At 31.4% G+C, this 17300-nt stretch overlaps 2 protein-coding genes and 1 long non-coding RNA gene across 4 annotated transcripts; 1 reads left to right on the plus strand and 2 right to left on the minus strand.

The window, feature by feature from the left end:
* Positions 1 to 1843: 1843 nt before the first annotated feature.
* LOC107933330 (6,7-dimethyl-8-ribityllumazine synthase, chloroplastic) lies at positions 1844 to 6612 on the minus strand. Its single transcript, XM_041111701.1, has 9 exons — positions 6463 to 6612; positions 5759 to 6015; positions 5124 to 5227; positions 4870 to 4965; positions 4362 to 4457; positions 4174 to 4252; positions 3462 to 3508; positions 3007 to 3066; positions 1844 to 2155 (listed from the first exon to the last, which is right to left on the minus strand). The coding sequence occupies exons 2-9, from the start codon at positions 5913 to 5915 to the stop codon at positions 2117 to 2119; spliced, it is 678 nt and encodes a 225-aa protein (XP_040967635.1). The 5' UTR covers positions 5916 to 6015; positions 6463 to 6612; the 3' UTR covers positions 1844 to 2116.
* A 218-nt stretch (positions 6613 to 6830) lies between these two features.
* On the plus strand, positions 6831 to 15296 carry LOC107933387 (uncharacterized). The gene is made up of 4 exons (XR_001693606.2): positions 6831 to 7073; positions 7261 to 7330; positions 12480 to 12659; positions 13513 to 15296. It is a non-coding gene; the product is annotated as an uncharacterized lncRNA (long non-coding RNA).
* On the minus strand, positions 8152 to 13647 carry LOC107933386 (polygalacturonase At1g48100). Of its 2 annotated transcripts, XM_041111702.1 has the most exons (8): positions 13258 to 13647; positions 12745 to 12837; positions 12455 to 12586; positions 12049 to 12276; positions 11544 to 11588; positions 11241 to 11448; positions 9796 to 9986; positions 8152 to 8835 (listed from the first exon to the last, which is right to left on the minus strand). In XM_041111702.1, the coding sequence occupies exons 1-8, from the start codon at positions 13645 to 13647 to the stop codon at positions 8443 to 8445; spliced, it is 1680 nt and encodes a 559-aa protein (XP_040967636.1). In that variant the 3' UTR covers positions 8152 to 8442. The 2 variants fall into 2 exon arrangements, with proteins under 2 accessions (XP_040967636.1, XP_016721080.1); XM_016865591.2 differs by lacking the exon at positions 12745 to 12837.
* Positions 15297 to 17300: the final 2004 nt, after the last annotated feature.

Below are 17300 nucleotides of genomic sequence, written 5' to 3' on the forward strand. Positions count from 1 at the left end.
ATGTAGTATTTTTTAGGGGTGTTGAATCGGTTAATCGACAGGTTAACTGACCCAAACTAGTATTAATCGAATTAAACGACTCTTTTAAACCTTTAACCGTTAAAGAACCGAAATTCTTTTAAAATAAATTAACCGAACCGAACTTTTTAGGTTAATTCGGTCAGTTAACCGAATTAACCGAAATTTATATATATTTATATATATTATTTTTTGTTAAAACAAGTATAAAACATATAAAAAATTAACTGATTTAACCAACCGATTAATTTATATTTCTAAAAAATTAACCGAACCGACCGAATAATTATATATTATAATATTATTTATTAAATTCGATTAATTCGGTTAACCAACCAATTTCGAACAGAATTAACTGTTAACCAAACTTCCAAAAAATTATTAACCGAACCCTGACCGTATTAATTTGGTTAACCAATTGATTAACTGAATTCGGTCGGTTAACCGAATTAATTCGGTTTTATCCAAAATTTTCCCACCCCTAATATTTTTGGTATGCTAAACTTGATCACGGACCAGACCAGTGGCCCAAAAACTTGTCCGAAAAGTAGGAGGGTTGGAGAAAAATATAGACCCAAAAAATAGGCTTCAGCAAAAAATAAGGCCTATTTAAAAAATGAGTCAAGTCTTGAGTAAGCTTTTTCAGCTTGGGCCCAACCCAACTCAAAATTGCAAAAATAAATTTGTTTTGCTGTCATTCACTATTATACTGCTCCTATTTTTTTATTATTGTTTAAATATCATATAACTATTACTTTATTGTTAATTTTGCTACTATTATAGAAATATTTTTTGTTAAGTTGCACGTATCTTAGTGTTATAGATAGTTTTTAAATTTATTTTTAATTTGTTGGGAAAATTTGTTTTAACGTTTTAGTGTATTTGATGTATTATATTTTTAAATTTATTTTTATATAAAAATTTTAATACGGACAAGTCGGGCTCGTGTTTTAACTTTATATCCGGGTCGAATTTAGGCAAAATTTTATACCCATTTTTCGGGCCAAGTCAAGCCTGAGTCTAAGACTGAAATTTTGCTACAACCTGGCTCGAACCCACCCCATTATCACCTCTAGTTCATGCAATAAGATAATTTGATTCTTTAAAAATATAATTTTTTGATTAATCAATCTGCTTAGTATATATTCACATGTTTGGATAAAAAAGATTCCATATGTTAGATAGGGGTTTAATTAGGCATATATATCTATACTTAAGCTCTTAACTTATTCTCATATATCTATTATCATTTAGGTGTGAAAACTTTTGTACTAAGAATTTGATTTTATTTTCTCTTCTACACAAAAAATAAACAAATTAGCCCCTATACGTTAAATCAAACAGTAAATTAATCCTTCTATTAAAAAATTCATCTATTTTTTTACTATTAAAAACTGGTCCCTATACATCAGCATGAATTACACATGACACGTCACATGTCACTGTTTGATTATTTTGTCACCCATGCTAATTTTAACAATAAAAACAAATAAATTTCTTAGTAAAAGATGACAAAATGCAATCTAACACCTACTATAGGAGCCTAGTATGGGCGGTGCTTTTACCTACGGTTAGTGTGAAAACAACAATGGCGGTGAAATTAAATACTGTAACGATACTATAGCGTGAGACAAAAAGTAAGCTAAACGCACTGCACCGCATCCCAACGCTCATCCAAACCCACCCTAATGCTATTCTCATTTTGTTTTAAAATCAATAATTACCAACCAATTATCGATACAATACCAACTATACTAACATCAATATTCAACTCAACAGGCTGCATTAACCGCGCCCATAATTTAGGACAAAAAGCAACTAGGTATGAGGTTGGTAAACATTAGCCAATCGGATTATTGAAAGGGTAATAGCGAAGCCCTTAACGAGTTCTCACAAGTACCAGAAACAACATATAAATAAAAGAAAGCAAAAGCATTGGTCATTTATTAGATCAACAAGAATAGTGTATAAAAAGAAAATTGAGAATTAGAGTTCCAGGATCTATCTATGTTTACCGTTTTGCTTTTCCGTAAACTCCCCAAATAGAATGATCCCACAGCAACAACACAAGTTCATCATGTAATGGATAATGCTGAGGCTACTTAAGATGGTGATCAAACAAGGAAGCCATCTCAATCTGCAATACAATCCAAAAGAAATTGAACTGTAAGCACTTTTTCCTCATTGCTGTGCCTTGGCAACATGTATGAGACAAAATGAACAATTTATCTGCCAATTTATTCAATGACAGAGAAGCAATGGCATCAGGAGCAAAAAAGGAGCTGCAGATGCTGGGATTCAAATCCTAAACTATGACTATATGAATCAACTTTAATATGTGCAGTGCAAGCAAGGCAATGATATTATATTTTATCACTTTCTTAATTCCTTCATTAGAAATAGAACACATCAATAGATATATGCAAATTACGGAAAAAGAAAAATGAATGGAGAATTAAGGAGAAATCATGGAGTTGGTAAAATCATCTTTGAAAAGCACAAAAGCAAAGGAATATGGATTGACTGAAAAGGTATGCACAACTTTCTTGCAAGTTAACCAGGGAGTTAATGCACTTTGCAGTTATAATTATTGTCGTTATTAACAGAATCAATCAAGTTAGCAAGGGTACTATGCCACGCATCAAACCATTGAAATAACCCGAAAGTACCAAAAGCCAAAGGTGATTGAGATTATTGCTAAGAAATGGGAATGTATAGTGTTCGGATTAAATGGTCTCAACCCTACCCTTGTGCTGGAAAAGTTTGCAACAAGGACCAACAGGCTCACTCATTAGCGACAGTGAGCTAGGGGAAAGTAATCCTTTTCTCTATTTACATACCTACATACCTCCAGTCAACTCCTAATAACTAAATTGGAATTACAAACAATAAAAATAAAAAAAATAGAAGAAAAGAAAAGAAAAGAAAGGAAAGAAGAAGAAGAGAAGGAAATCAAATACCAACTCCATTAGTCTACAATCAACTTACCGCTGTCAAAGCACACTCTGCACCTTTGTTCCCAGATTTACCACCAGCTCGATTTAATGCCTACAGTTGTCATGTGAAATAATTACATAAAAATTCCACTCTTGAAATCATTTTGTTTCTCCAATTGCATCCAAGAATAAAAGATGTCAAACCTCTCACACATTCAAATATATCATCTAAATCTTCAAAAAAGATAAGTGAGATACATATATATCATCTCAAAACTACTCTAAAGTAGATGACACATCAGTCACTTGGTAGTTGGTATGCACAACCAACAAGATGACCAGATTTCCCCTCCCTCTGACATTTCAATATTCAATGTGAAGGAAACTAGAGAGGGTACCCCACTATATCTGTTTGCGTAGCTTCAGTGAACAACCCATCTCACTTGACAAAAAAAAACCTATAGTTCTTAGTACAAAATGATCTTTTATCCAGCTCCTGTATCATACCTGGTCCATGTCCTCACAAGTCAAAACACCAAATATGCAAGGAACACCTGCAGAGTTGATAAATTGCAGCTTCAAATCACAAGGAACAATAAAAATTGAAAAATAGAGGGAACGGGTGACTCCATTTTGATACATGAAAACTTCCAGAAAATCGTTTCCTACAGAAAATATTTTTTTAATCTTTAGGGCATGAGATTGATACAGATCTTAATTGACAACTGCTACATGGAAATTTGTTCTCCTAGTTTGAAAGTAGGGTAATTTTAAACTTTTAAAAAGAAAAAGAATCTTGCAAGGTGGTCTCTTGCGCTTTCTAATTGAAACAATTAGGAAAAATAAATAAAATTTGTACTTAAAAGATTATCATAATAGCTTTATGTAGTCAGGTAAGAGTAAAATTCTCAAACATTATGAATATAGGGTGAAAAGTAGGAGTCACCTTGGAAAGAGCACATACTAAAGATGGTATACTTCAGTCTAAAAACAAACTGTAAGTATGCCAGACAAAGTTTACAATATTGACAGCATGAAAAAGGTTCAACTGCATATGCCTGAGTAAATGAGAAAAGAGAGCATATGCTTTTGATCAATGAAAATCTAAATATTGTCTTAATTTATAGTTGAGATGCCACGAACAATTGACTCTTGAAGCTATGGTAGCATTTTGCAAGAAATGGGTTAATACAAAATAACATTAAGCATGAAGATTGACCTGAGTTTAGGCCAGCTGAAAGCACCCCAGATGCAACAGAATTAGCCACGGCATCATAGTGAGTAGTATCTCCTCTTATCTGTTGGCAGAATTAATAAAATCCAGCAAAATGTACTCAGAAAAGACCCCCCAAAAGCAGATAAAAAGTTATATGAGAAGATTTCCAAGAAAGACGAAAGAAACCATACCACAGCTCCGATACATAAAATTGCATGATAATTTCGAGACTTGCCCAGCCTTTCTGCAACAATACCTATTTCAAAACTACCCGGGACCCAAACAACCTGATAAGAAAGTGAAGAAATGATCAAGCCATCCAAAAAGTTGGCTAAGCATTGTCTAAATATTAATTGAAGGACTTGGTCAAAAGATTCATATGCTGAAAAAGGGCTTGTAATAAGTAAGATGATATACAGAGCAAATCATGAATCATAGAAGAAAAAGACTTTGATAGCATTGCCATCAAATGAGAACGGCAGAGATACCCTACTCCTATATCCTTGTCTTTTGAGCTGCAATTGTCTAAATAATTGTTAGAATTTGCAGCCATAGCAGAAGAGAAAGCTCAGACATGTAGATAGATTCAAAGAAAAATCAGACTTCTAACTCGAGATAGAGATATGAGACAGCATGATATTAAAGAAGGCTTTTACTTTAGTAAATTAAGTAGAAGGGTAGTTAGTGGTTGTTACACACATCAATGTCTTCTTCATTAACTGAATACTTTCTGAAAGTGTCCAGAGCGCCCTCCAAGAGCTGCCTTGTCACAATCTCATTGAAACGAGCGACAACCTTTGACAATGTAATAAAAATTTGAAGAAGAAAACAATTACCATAGTAATAACATAATAGTATGAAAACAATTGAACACACACACAAAAAAAAAAAAAGGAAGGCAAAGTCAATCTTTGACTTTGTAGTTGCAGATGACAATTAAATAAAAAACTGACCACAGCAAAGCGAAGGCCTTGAGTTTTGGTAACAGATCCCACCAAATGGCGGACTGCAGCCGTTTGCATAGAGGAGGAGCTCTGCTTCCTATCCACCACAAATCCTGATTTTATCAATATATATTAGTAATTATATCCAATAATCCAAAGCAAATGCTCTCTTCACTTTCCACTGTAATATACCGAGTTTCGGAGAAAACAATTAATAAATTTTGGAGCCAATTATTTACTCTGTTTCCTATAAATTCAAATACCAATTGCAAGTCCACGAAAACAAAACTGTAGATGTTTGAAAACGTGAAGATAGGGGTCAAGGTAATTGGTTTCGTTACTGCCATAACTTACTGAAGCTAACCTCAATCACTAAGAAAGTATAAATCCAAATCCCACATTTCTCTTTCCTTTTAGTTTCTTAATACTGAAGAGTGAAATTTTCCATTTCGAAAACAAATTCTATGAATTCCCAGAACGAAAGAGAAAACAACCCTAGAGAATTTCCCAACCTCGTGCATCAAATCGAAGGATGACAACCCTATAAATTTCCAAGACAAACTTAAACAAAACTGAGATTCAAGTTTTAATTGAAGCACCAAAAGCAGGACATGAGATTCAAAAAAATAATAAAGAAAGATAACCTTGGAATTGAAAGGAAGAGGAAAAGGAGAGAGCGGTTGACTTGCGGGGCAAAATGGCAGCAGAAGACCTACTCCTGGGAGTGAGGAACACACTACATCCATTTCTACTTAAAATACGCTCCTGAATCCAACAGCAACCATTTCCATTTAAAGCCATTTCCTTCTCTTTCCTCTCTATTCTTCTCTGCAATATTCGATTTGATTTTTGATTGCTGCGCCCCCTCTCACTGCTTTAGCCTTCTAATCTTTTACTAGTACTAGCAAAAATAATACTTAAATTTCGTCAAAAACGAACAATAATAATTAAATAATATTATATCTAATATAGTTTATCGGGTAAACTACAAGAATAGAGTTACCCAACTAAGCTTTGGTTCTATTTTAATTATCCAATTATTAATTTTTTATATTTAGTTACTCAATCTTTTATTCATCAGAAATGTTCAGATCAGAAAGGAAACCAACAAGATTTCTCATAATTCGACAAGCAAGCCATGAAATGAAGTGATGAACAAGCAATTCAAGCCAAAAATCATGCTATAACAACTAGCTTAAACGGGATATGAAACAATTTCAAAGCCTAACATCTAAATCAAAGAGACAGAATCACGTAAATCGCATTGCATTGATTTCTTTACATTCTTTTTTTTTTTGGTTGTTGCCTGAAAGATTGAAAAGCAAAACCGAAACAGAAATTTGAATACCTTTGAAGATAACCGCAGTGGAACCCGTGAGAGAATTTTGAATTTGAACCAGAACGGACGAAAGAGTATCAAAGGGAAATATTTAAGACCAACGAGAGAGAGATTGACAGCAACGCGAATTTGTTCAAGTGAGAAAAGTGCCAAAATTAAATTTTTTATTTATAATAGTTTAAAGGGTAAACTACAACCAAAGTCATAAAACTATTAGTAAGTTTACAATTTGGTCATTAAACTTCCAAAGATTACAAAATTATCACTAAACTATTCGAAAGTTCTATTTTAAATGATTTCAGTGACCATTTTATAAAATTTTAAAGTTTAATGATCAAAATGCAAATTTACAAAGGGAAATATTAGGTACCGAAGTTACAAGTAGTGGCGGTTTGAATTTTGAACATTGGGGGGATTCACTGAAAACCACCGCACTAATCAGTACATAAACAAATACAAGAAATGCTGCTCCTTAAAATGGTTATTAACGACTTGGATCTCTGCTATTGTTTGCGGAAATTGTGGAGAACAGTAGAATTTTTAAGGGGTGGGGGAGGATCGGTGGCGTCGAAGGAAAAACTGCGAGACGATGCCGGATCTTCTTCTCGACCTCTGTTTAGGTACCCTAATTACTTGCATAATTATCATGTTTAAATATTACTTGAATTGTTTGTTTAAAAAGCATGCGCCGAATCGTTTGCTTGCTTGAATTCTTTATTTTCCCCCTTAGTTTAAGTGATTTTGAATCGGTCTGGTTAATGATAGAATCATAATAGTTGTAATGATCTTGAATTCTATATGGATCAGTGGCGTCGAAAGAAAAACCAAGGGAAAAACTGCGAGACGATGCCAGATCTTCTTCTCGATCTCTGTTTAGGTACCCTAATTACTTGCATGATTATCATGTTTAAATATTACTTGAATTGTTTGTTTAAAAAGCATGCACCGAATCGTTTGCTTGCTTGAATTCCTTTTTTTCTTTCTTAATATAAGTGATTTTGAATCGGTCTGGTGAACGATAGAATCATAGTAGTTGTAAGGATCTTGAATTCTATAAGGAATATTGCTTGAGGTAACAGATTTTCTGAAAAGAAATCCAAGTTATCCGCTGAAAGAGCTGATTACCAATCACAGCGTTCCCTGATAAACTATTGCAATTCATAGCTGCCGATATCGGTTTTTATTGATAATTCATTTTTAGCTTGTGCCTTTCGGTATCTAAATTGTTTCTAAGGACAGATTTTTCTCATTTGAGCTTCAAACTTGCTTCGAGTGCAGTTTTTTCTTATTGCTTGATAAGATTTGTATGCCCTTTTTCTGCATGTTTGAGCCTTCTACTAGTGCATATGATATATGTGCCCAAATTGTGCATGTTCAAAATTTTCTAAAATTTTCAATATGTTTAGAGGTTCATGCTTACATATTCATGTTTGAATATGTGTCAAAGGTTGTTATTCAACATGGGTATTTTAGGAAAAATAAAAGGTCCGGGTAACATACTTAGTGGCTTGTATTTTAAGTGACTGTCTATATTAGTCAGTCTAGAGTGTTTGACATAAGAATGTTCAATTTATTCTAAATTTTTCATATATTTAGAGGGTCATTCGAGGATCATATCTCCTTTTCATGGCTGGATATACTTCCAATGCAAGTATTTTTAAGCGTCGGAACAACATAAGTGACTTTTATGTGCTTATATCCGAAGAACCAAATATCTATATATTGATTTATTGATGCACATCTAGTGTATAATCTGCCTTAACGAAAGAGTCTCGTATTGGACTATACCTAATAACATAGCTGTATAATCTTACGTAGTGGGAAACCTGAACTGGAATAATCCCATCTAAGAAAAATGCCTATAGAATAGGATGACACCTAAATTTACACTCTTTACAAAAAAAAAAAAAAACGAATGGTGTGAAACGGGTCAGAAAAACCATGCCGACCACACAAGCTAAAACACCATAAATTACCTGTAGATTAAGCTTAGCACACATCATAGTTGGATTGGACTCTGTTATTTGGTGGCTTGCCAATCTGTAAACAAGCAATTGGAGGGACAGTAGGAGTGGTCAACTCTCCATAACTTTGCCAACAGAATGGATCGTATAGGTGGTAGCGTTCCTGCATTGGCTTTAGCTGAATGGCAGATAAAGTCACCCCTATACATGGAAGGCTGTCACTACAGGCCAAGTGCACAGGTTTTACTGTGTATGTTCCTCTTATTTTTTCGTAGGTAATTCCTGATAGAGCGACTGCTGCTGTTTGGTTCTTACATGTTCTTTTGTCACAATAGAATTGATCGATCACAATTGGAAGCTGGACCTCAGAAACTTGAATGTTTGAGAATAGAACCCCTTGAACATTGCCTGATCCACCCTGCAGATGTGATTTGAAGTAATATACAAGAAACTGCTTACAAGCCATCTAGATTCATATAAGAACTTAGAACGTTAGGAAATTAAATTGAATCTTTTTCCTTAGCAATGGGAATGGACAGGAGTTTTAGGTCTACTGGACCAATTAATAGGAAATTGAAAATTCAAAATAATCAAACTTGAGGGAAATTGTCAAATCCTGTATGTTGAGTTTGGAATGGGATTATTTCTTGGAATGGAGGTAATCTAGTGTTGAATAATTTAAATGTCAACTTTGTTGTGGCAAACCTCAGACATACATGTAAACTACACGATAACAAATTTTAAATTAAGGAAAAACTTGAATTAGTTGTAATAGATTGCATTTGATCAGTCATTTTACCTTTAGTGTCTGTATAACTTGAATTTGGGTGAGGGTGGTATATGGATTTGATTATCTAGTCAAATAATCTATACTATTATAAAGCTGTTCATTGAGTTTATTGCATAGTTAACTTGATTTCAACTAGGTCATGTAAATTACTTAAAACCTAAATTAATATCGCAATGAAAAATAAAGGGTATTTAAGTCCTTTAATGTTTCATAAGTAACTACTAAAACATAATTAATTGTTTAAAACTTTTCCATTTTTAAGTTTTATCTAAATTTCCTTTTAAAATGTAATTATTCTAAAAAAAATGTTTTTTCACCCACTATTATGTTTGGTGAATTCTAGTGTATCTAAATTTTTGTTCACCTCTCTCTCTTTTTCATGATTTTAGCTGTCTTCTTTTTTTCATTTTACCAAAATCATGTACTTGAGTTTGTTGGTGGCTTGCGATATATATCATCTGAAGACATCTTGTTAATGAGTTAATTAGAAGCCAGTTTATTAGCTCATTTACCTAGACCATGTTTGCAATTGCTCTCTTCCAAACTTGATGTACGTTTATGATGTGGAAGTGAAGATTGTAAGCTTACCTGCCATGTCTTTATTCTGACACCGTTCATTGTGTTATGCATCATGATATCACGGACAGTGATGTTTGAGACACAGGCTTTTGTATTATCCTTTCCCAAGCTTCCAATGCTGATTCCATGTCCTGGTCCACAATTCACATTGTGAATGTATACATTTGAGCATCCTGTTTGTATCGAAACGCAGTCATCTCCTGCATCAATTATCACATTTAAGAGCTTAGGTTAGTATGTAAATGTTCATTGTCACTAATCTCTGATCAAAACTGATTTAATTTAAGCATTTATTTCCTGCCAAAAGCATTAGATCTTCAGAATTAACTTGTCATGAGAAATGCTTCTGGGCAAAATTTAGACAAGAAGCTAAGGGATTCTTCATTTTTGAAGTATCCGCGTCCTAGCATGTTCGGATAGAAGTATACATACCGTATCTAACACTCACATTTGAACCTTAAATTCTAAATATCAGAAGCTAGGGATTAGAGGAAAAATCTAGTTGTATGTAGAGACAAAAGGAAAAAAATGAAAGAAGAAAACAAAAAATATATTCTTGTTGCCTATGCAGTCGAAATCCTAATCCTATTTTGGGTGGTTGATGCCACACCATTCTTTAGAAAATGACACGTGACAAGTGATTAGTCATTGTAATCCTTAGAAAATTTTGATAGTGCTGGCAGCCACTTTGTCAAATTATTGGTGGGGATAGAGAATGAGAAGAACGAAATTATGAGCAGGATAAGATTGTGATATGTTTCTTTCAACATCCTATCAAACTCCCCTCAATTTAGCACTTTTTTCCTACGATGCTGTCGAATTGTTGGTAAAAATAACTTGAAGGAATATGTATTAGGAGTTAAATAGTATTTTTCTTATTAGTAATTTAATTTTTGTATATTAAATTGAAGAGTAAATTGGTCACTTCTATTTCAAATTTCATCTATTTTTACTGTTAAAAATTGGTGTGGCTGATGAAATAACCCATACAGCTATGCATGGCGTGCCACATATACTTCATGCTGACATACAATGACTAATTTTTAATAGTAAAAATGGATAGAAATTTTAACAGAATGACTAATTTGCTTTTTGATCTAATGTATAAGGACTAATTTATCAAAATTTTTGATAAAGGGGCCAAAAGCAATCCAACTCATAGTATAATAGCCTTGATGGTAATTTTACCTCAAATTGTTCACAAGTTCTTTTATCTTAACCCCGTGTCTCTCAATGTTGACCCGCATGTCTTTCTCGTTTTTTGTCGAGACCTATGCTGTTTGGATTTTTCTTCTGATTAGGACACCTACTTGTGTCCGATATCCACATTAAAACCCCAGTAACATAAGTCAAAACCAGAGTTTAAAGTGCTCCACCAGTGTTTTTTAACTTAATTTGGTTTTATGGTAAAGGCATCAATTTCTATTTACTAGCAAGATATTGAAATAAATTACCGCAGGCAAGAGAAGTTGCATGAATTAGCACATCTTTGGAATTCTGTAGGTGGATTCCATCTGTGTTAGGACTGTCCCCTGGAGATGAGACGGACATGTCGTGTACCACAACTCCTATGCAATTATCAAACTTAAGATGGCATTGTGGACTGTTTTGAATTGTTATGCCCGTGACTGTCACATTAAAGCTCCCATAAAACCTTAGTGCCTGAACAACAGAATGTAAGGAAAAAAACCTTCATAAGACTGCATAATCATGGAATAAAGATTTTTTTTTTCCTCATAGTTTCAAGTGGTCCTTACAGTTGGTTTGATGCTAGGCATTTTTCCACTGAGTTCATTTCTGGCCTACCATCCAATTTATAAGAGAAACATGATTAGTTTTATCGATAAATCAAAGGTTAATGCACCTGAGAAGTCCCTGTATTATAGAGATTAGATCAAACTAGCCACTCTACTATTAAATGAATCAAATTAGTCCTTATACTAATTAAAAGAAAAAAATAAGTTCAGTTTGTAACAAAGTAAACATTTACCGTATAAAAATATCTTGAAAATTATTTTATTCAATTGCAATTCAATTCCAAACTGAAGATTTTATTTATAGAACTGTAAAAACTTTTAAAATATTAACTTTCTTGAACAGTAAATGTTAATTATATTCTAATTTGACTTTATTTAATTTTTTTTAATAGTATAAGGACTAAATTGATCCGTTTAATAGTAGAGGGTCCCTGTAGTAGAGGGATCTCACCATAAATTAACACTAGAGTTTCAGGGGAAAGTGGAAATTGAAGTAGGTACTTACCGGCATTGGTGGCCGTTCTTGAACTGTATTGTTTAATGGGATTATTAATTTTCTTTCATCATCATATGGATCTTCATATGGTGCATCTAGCCACCACCCTGATCCTCTTCCATCAATGATACCTTTTCCCTGAACTGTTATACCTTTCAGCTTTGTGAATTCTAGCCACTGTAAAATACCTTTGCCCCAGGGTTTAGAATCAGTGGGAGCAATAATTGTACCATCCAGCTGAGAAAACAAAAAAAAATTCAGTTACATCAGCCATGATCATGTGACAATTCTTCACTAGTATGCGATTGCTGTGATACATATCCAAATATGAGTGGAGAGATATAACCTTTTAAGAGTCGCCAAAATGCATATAACTACAATGTGGTAAAGAGCAATTAATTATCTCACATGTTACCTGAAACACAATGTTTGCTTGACAGTATGGACCAGAGAATGAAATGGGTCCTACAAGGAAGATGAATTTAGCAGGAACGACAACAGTTGATGCCTGCACCTTACATGCAGCTGCCCATGCGGCTTGGAATGCCTGCTTTGCACCATTAACAGATCAGCTATGTGGCTGCTATTGTCTGATCAGCGTGCCACAATAAAACTAAAAGGTATAGAATTACAGTTGAATGTTGGTTATATGTATTATGTTATGGAAATTAAATATTTATATTGCTCTAATCGTTACTAAACTACCTTTAAAACAGGATTTTTTTTCTTTACTTTTAAGTGGACCCCACCTGCATCGGGTAGTTCTTTCTGTAATACCCCAAAAAGTTCTTTCTTTCCCTATGCATGTAAAAGAAAGAAAATATGGGAAAAATATCATAGAGTAACTTATATTATATTAAGACTTAAATTATATTTTTATCTTTTTTATTTAAAAAATTGATAAATTAATTCTTATACATTAAATTAAATAATAAATTAGTTATTTCAGTTAAAAATTTCACTCATTGGTGCTGATATTAACAGTAAAATTAAAAGAATTTTTTCTACAAAATGATCAATTTATAGTGACTAATTTATCTATTTTTAGTAGAATGGGGTAAAATACCATCTAACTCTTAGTATAGAAAACTTTATGTTACTTTTACTAAGATAATGTATTTTTTGTTTTTGGCATACTAAGCATTCATGTCCTAATGCATATTCGAACATGATAGCAATTTATAAACTTCAAAGCTATAAATGGGAATTCGACGTCACCTTGGTATCATCAGTTTTCCCATCACCCTTGGCACCAAAATGCAGTACGTCAAAGACTTTAGACTGCTGTCCATTGCCGTAGCCTTTCTGGGGCGGCGGAACTGAAGGGACTTTGACTTTAGGCTTAGGAGATGGAGGAGCTTTTACCTTTGGTGACGGAGGAGTTGTTTTGTACGGCGGTGGTTTTGTCTTTGTTCCTCCATTATGGTAATTGTGATGACCGTGACTATGATCTTTTGTTTTCTTCTTATACAGTGAAACTGAAGCAGCATGCCTCCTTTGCCTCCAATGCTTGCTTTTTCTAGCAATGCAGGTTTCAATACTTGAAGACCACACTAGAAATGCTACTAAAAACATAAATGTGAGTCTTCTTAACCCAACACCCTTCATTTTTTTTCCCTTTTCCTTTTATTTTGGTATCTCTCAAGGTGGAAACAAGAGAAGAAAAAGGGGAGAGAGCGAGAGAGAGAGAGGAGTTTTGCTTGAGTGCCAAAATAATAAGCGATTGCTGGTATTTAAACATGGGGAGGAGCAATTAGGACTATTCACACATGGGGAAACAAAAAAAAAAAAGAACCGTAAGGGTATATAAACTTGGGATAATTATATGGTATGGCGTAGTTCTTTTAATTTTATAAAAGAGTTAAAAAATCACCCTGCATTTTTTAATTCATATTTGAAAATATAAAATAAATAAGTTTTGAGTTTTTAATTTCAATTGTAAAGTTAAACAATTTCATGGTTAATATACCAAATAAAGTTAAAATATGGTCTAAATTTATGTACCTTTGATACTTTTATTTTTTAGGAATTTAATCTATCTGTCTTTTAGATTTTAAAATTTAAATCTAATTGTTAATATCATTAATTTTAAAAAAAAAATTACTGGTGTAACATTTTAAAAATAAAGCTGGGTGAGTTTACCATTGAAGTTCGAAAGCAGTTTTCAATCCAAATCATAATTTTAAATCAAAAAAATTATTTCAAACCAAGCATTGATTTTGAATTAAGATTTTAAGTTCGACCAAAAAATTAAAATTTTTAATTTTTTACTTTTTGGAAAAGTGTTTTTCAATAAAATCATATTTTTAACTTTTCATTAAATATTTTACTTTACAACATTATGTCTAAAATAGACATTTATTTTTCTAAAAGCACTTATAAACAACAATGGTAAATACTACCGAAATTTTAAAAAGTATTTTTTTCACTAACACTTTTCAAAAAGCAATTTTCAACCTAAACAAAGAAAATAGTGTTGTAACCAATGGCAAAGTTAAAAAAAAAAATTTAGAGTGGTCAAAATTAAATTGTATAATTTTGAGTGCAAATGTAATTTTATCATTTTAATAATTTATAAATTATATCTTCATAAATTTTTAAAAAATAAAATCAAAATTTTAACATTATAAGGTTGAAATACAATTTTATCATGTACTAACTTAAAACTTTATAAATTTTAAAAGATTAAAACATAAATTTATTATTTTAAAGGGTTCGAGCCCCTACCTATCCCTACCGTCTCCTTTAGTTATAAAAAAATTAAATTTAAGATAAGAATTTTAACAATCTTAATAATTAGGCTTATATTTTTAAATCTAAAAGTAAAAAAAAATCATAAAATAAAAATAAAGAGATTAATTTTATAAAAACTTAAAATACATTTTTAACTACTAAATAATAATCCCTAGACTTAATATATCTTTAGTGAAAATAAATATAATTATTTTTTGGAAAAAAAAAACTGCTTTGGTAGTGCTGGGTGTTTATGCATCATAATTTCAATCTCTCTCCCCCTCCTTTTCTCTGTATTATTACTATATCAAAACTTGTCTTATTACCCTAATCCCCTTCTTGTGAATTTTGGTCGGGAATTCTTTATTTATTGAAAAAGAGTTCTTTCAGGGGTCCATTTTGGTCGGGATTTCTTTATTTTACTGAAAAAGGGTTATTGCAGGGGTCCATTTACATGCCACATGTAAAAATGCTGTTCCATCTAACTTATTTATTTTTTAAAATAGTCGCATTCGTTATTTGTATTCAGTGTGTATTTTTATAATAAAAAATCATTTTCGAACATAACAACATAATATCGTCCAATTTCCGGCCTCAACCAAAATACAAATATCAATTGAATTTTTTCAATTTTGAAAGTATGTAACTAAAAATAATTAATTATAATATTTACTTCTTTTATTAATATATCCTATTTTTTATTAGTATGATAATTTTCAATGTTTATATATTCTACTAATTTTGTCTTAATTTTAAAAATATTAATAAATTTAGTTCTTAATATTTTGTCTTAATTTTAAATCTGTCAATATCGAATGAGAGCTAAATTTATTAATTTTTATTAAACTATGACTAAAATGACAAAATTTGTAAACATTGAATGTTAAATTTATTTTTTATTAATAAAAAATATGATAAATTTGACAGAAAAAATAAACAATGTGATTAATTGGTTTTGCTTACACATTTTTTTAAATTGTGAGGAATTAAATTATTTTTTTAAAGGATCAATTTATTCAATAATAAAAATGAAATGAGGTTTTTTATTTAATTATTATATAATCCTTTTCTTTTTAAAATCAGAATGTCAATGTATTAGAGGGATAAAAAGTTTAACAGTGTGATATATCTCTAAATTTTACAAAATTAAAATATAAAAAAATTTAATATCCTTTTATTTTTTAAACACTGTCCAAACCAAAGCTTAGATTGAAAATTAAAGTTCATTTTTGTAAAATACAAACAAATGATGTGACTATTAACAGAAATATACCTTCCCTACTCTTGCTACATCTTGTAATCAATACATTTTTTTCCAAGAAGAGAGAAAATTTACAATTTTACTGTTATTTAATTCAGAATTAAAATTTAATGTTAAAAAAAGGAAAGAACAAAATGGGGACACGTGAATGGGTCTATATGTTGGGGGCACTGATTATAACAGCTTTCTATTCTCACATGCAACGTTCACGGGCTTCATTTTTATGCTTTGTCTTCTTAACCCACAATTATTCTGAATTTTTTTTCCTTTTTAAATATATATTCACTTTAGGGTATTTATAGGGTGAGCAAGATTGAGAGGGATAGTTTTGAAATTAGAGTATTGGGTTATTTAGGATTGATTTTAATGGTTTTAGATTTTGGGTTGCTTTTAATATCAATTTTAGATTCATACAAAATAATAATATTTCAATATTATAATAAAAAATAAAAACTACAACCACACCAATCACATTTTAAATACTTTAAGTGCTTTAATCTTTCAAAAAGTTTGTTCATGAAGTCAATTTTGTGATCCATCTAAACTTTGAATCCAATGGGTAAGTGTATGTAATTTGAAGCATGTGATCATCTTATGAGTTAGGTTGAATATTTGGTGTTAACTCATGGTCCAATAAATATTTGATATGTGTATTCTAGTAATAAAATAAAAATATTTAATTAGGATTAAAATAAATTTCAAGTATTAAAATGAATATTAAAGTCAGATTTAAATGCTTAATTAGGACAAAAAAAACTAAAACATTAAATTAAAAAATTTAGTTGCCAATTTGAATATAGAAGATAAATTAGTATAAAAAAAATTTACTCGTACTTGATATGATGAAAGGTAATCAGTTGGAAAGTTATTCCAACATTTGAACTGTCAGATTTCATTTATATTTCTTGGAATATAACTTTTTTATTGGGAGTTACTTTCTCATAAGTTTATTAATTTGGTTCCCATGATAAAAAGTAGGGAAGTTAATTTCTGAAAGTTAAAAAAAATATTAAGATAAAATTAATCATATTTTATATTTGTTTAGATAAAAGAAATTTATTCCCTCATTATTCCTTCTAACTACTTTAGTTCGACAGATTCTTCACAAGTTTTTTTCTTTTGATTTTATTTTTTTCCTAGCTTCAATTTTGATTTAGCACTAGTATATGTATCAAGTATTTATTTATTTTTGTAGAATATGCATAGGCAAATTTAAGGGGGACAGGTAGGGACTTGGCCCCCTAAAAATAACTTTTTTCAATTTAGT

This window comes from Gossypium hirsutum, chromosome A04 (assembly GCF_007990345.1).
Source record: "Gossypium hirsutum isolate 1008001.06 chromosome A04, Gossypium_hirsutum_v2.1, whole genome shotgun sequence".
NCBI classification, from domain to species: domain Eukaryota; kingdom Viridiplantae; phylum Streptophyta; class Magnoliopsida; order Malvales; family Malvaceae; genus Gossypium; species Gossypium hirsutum.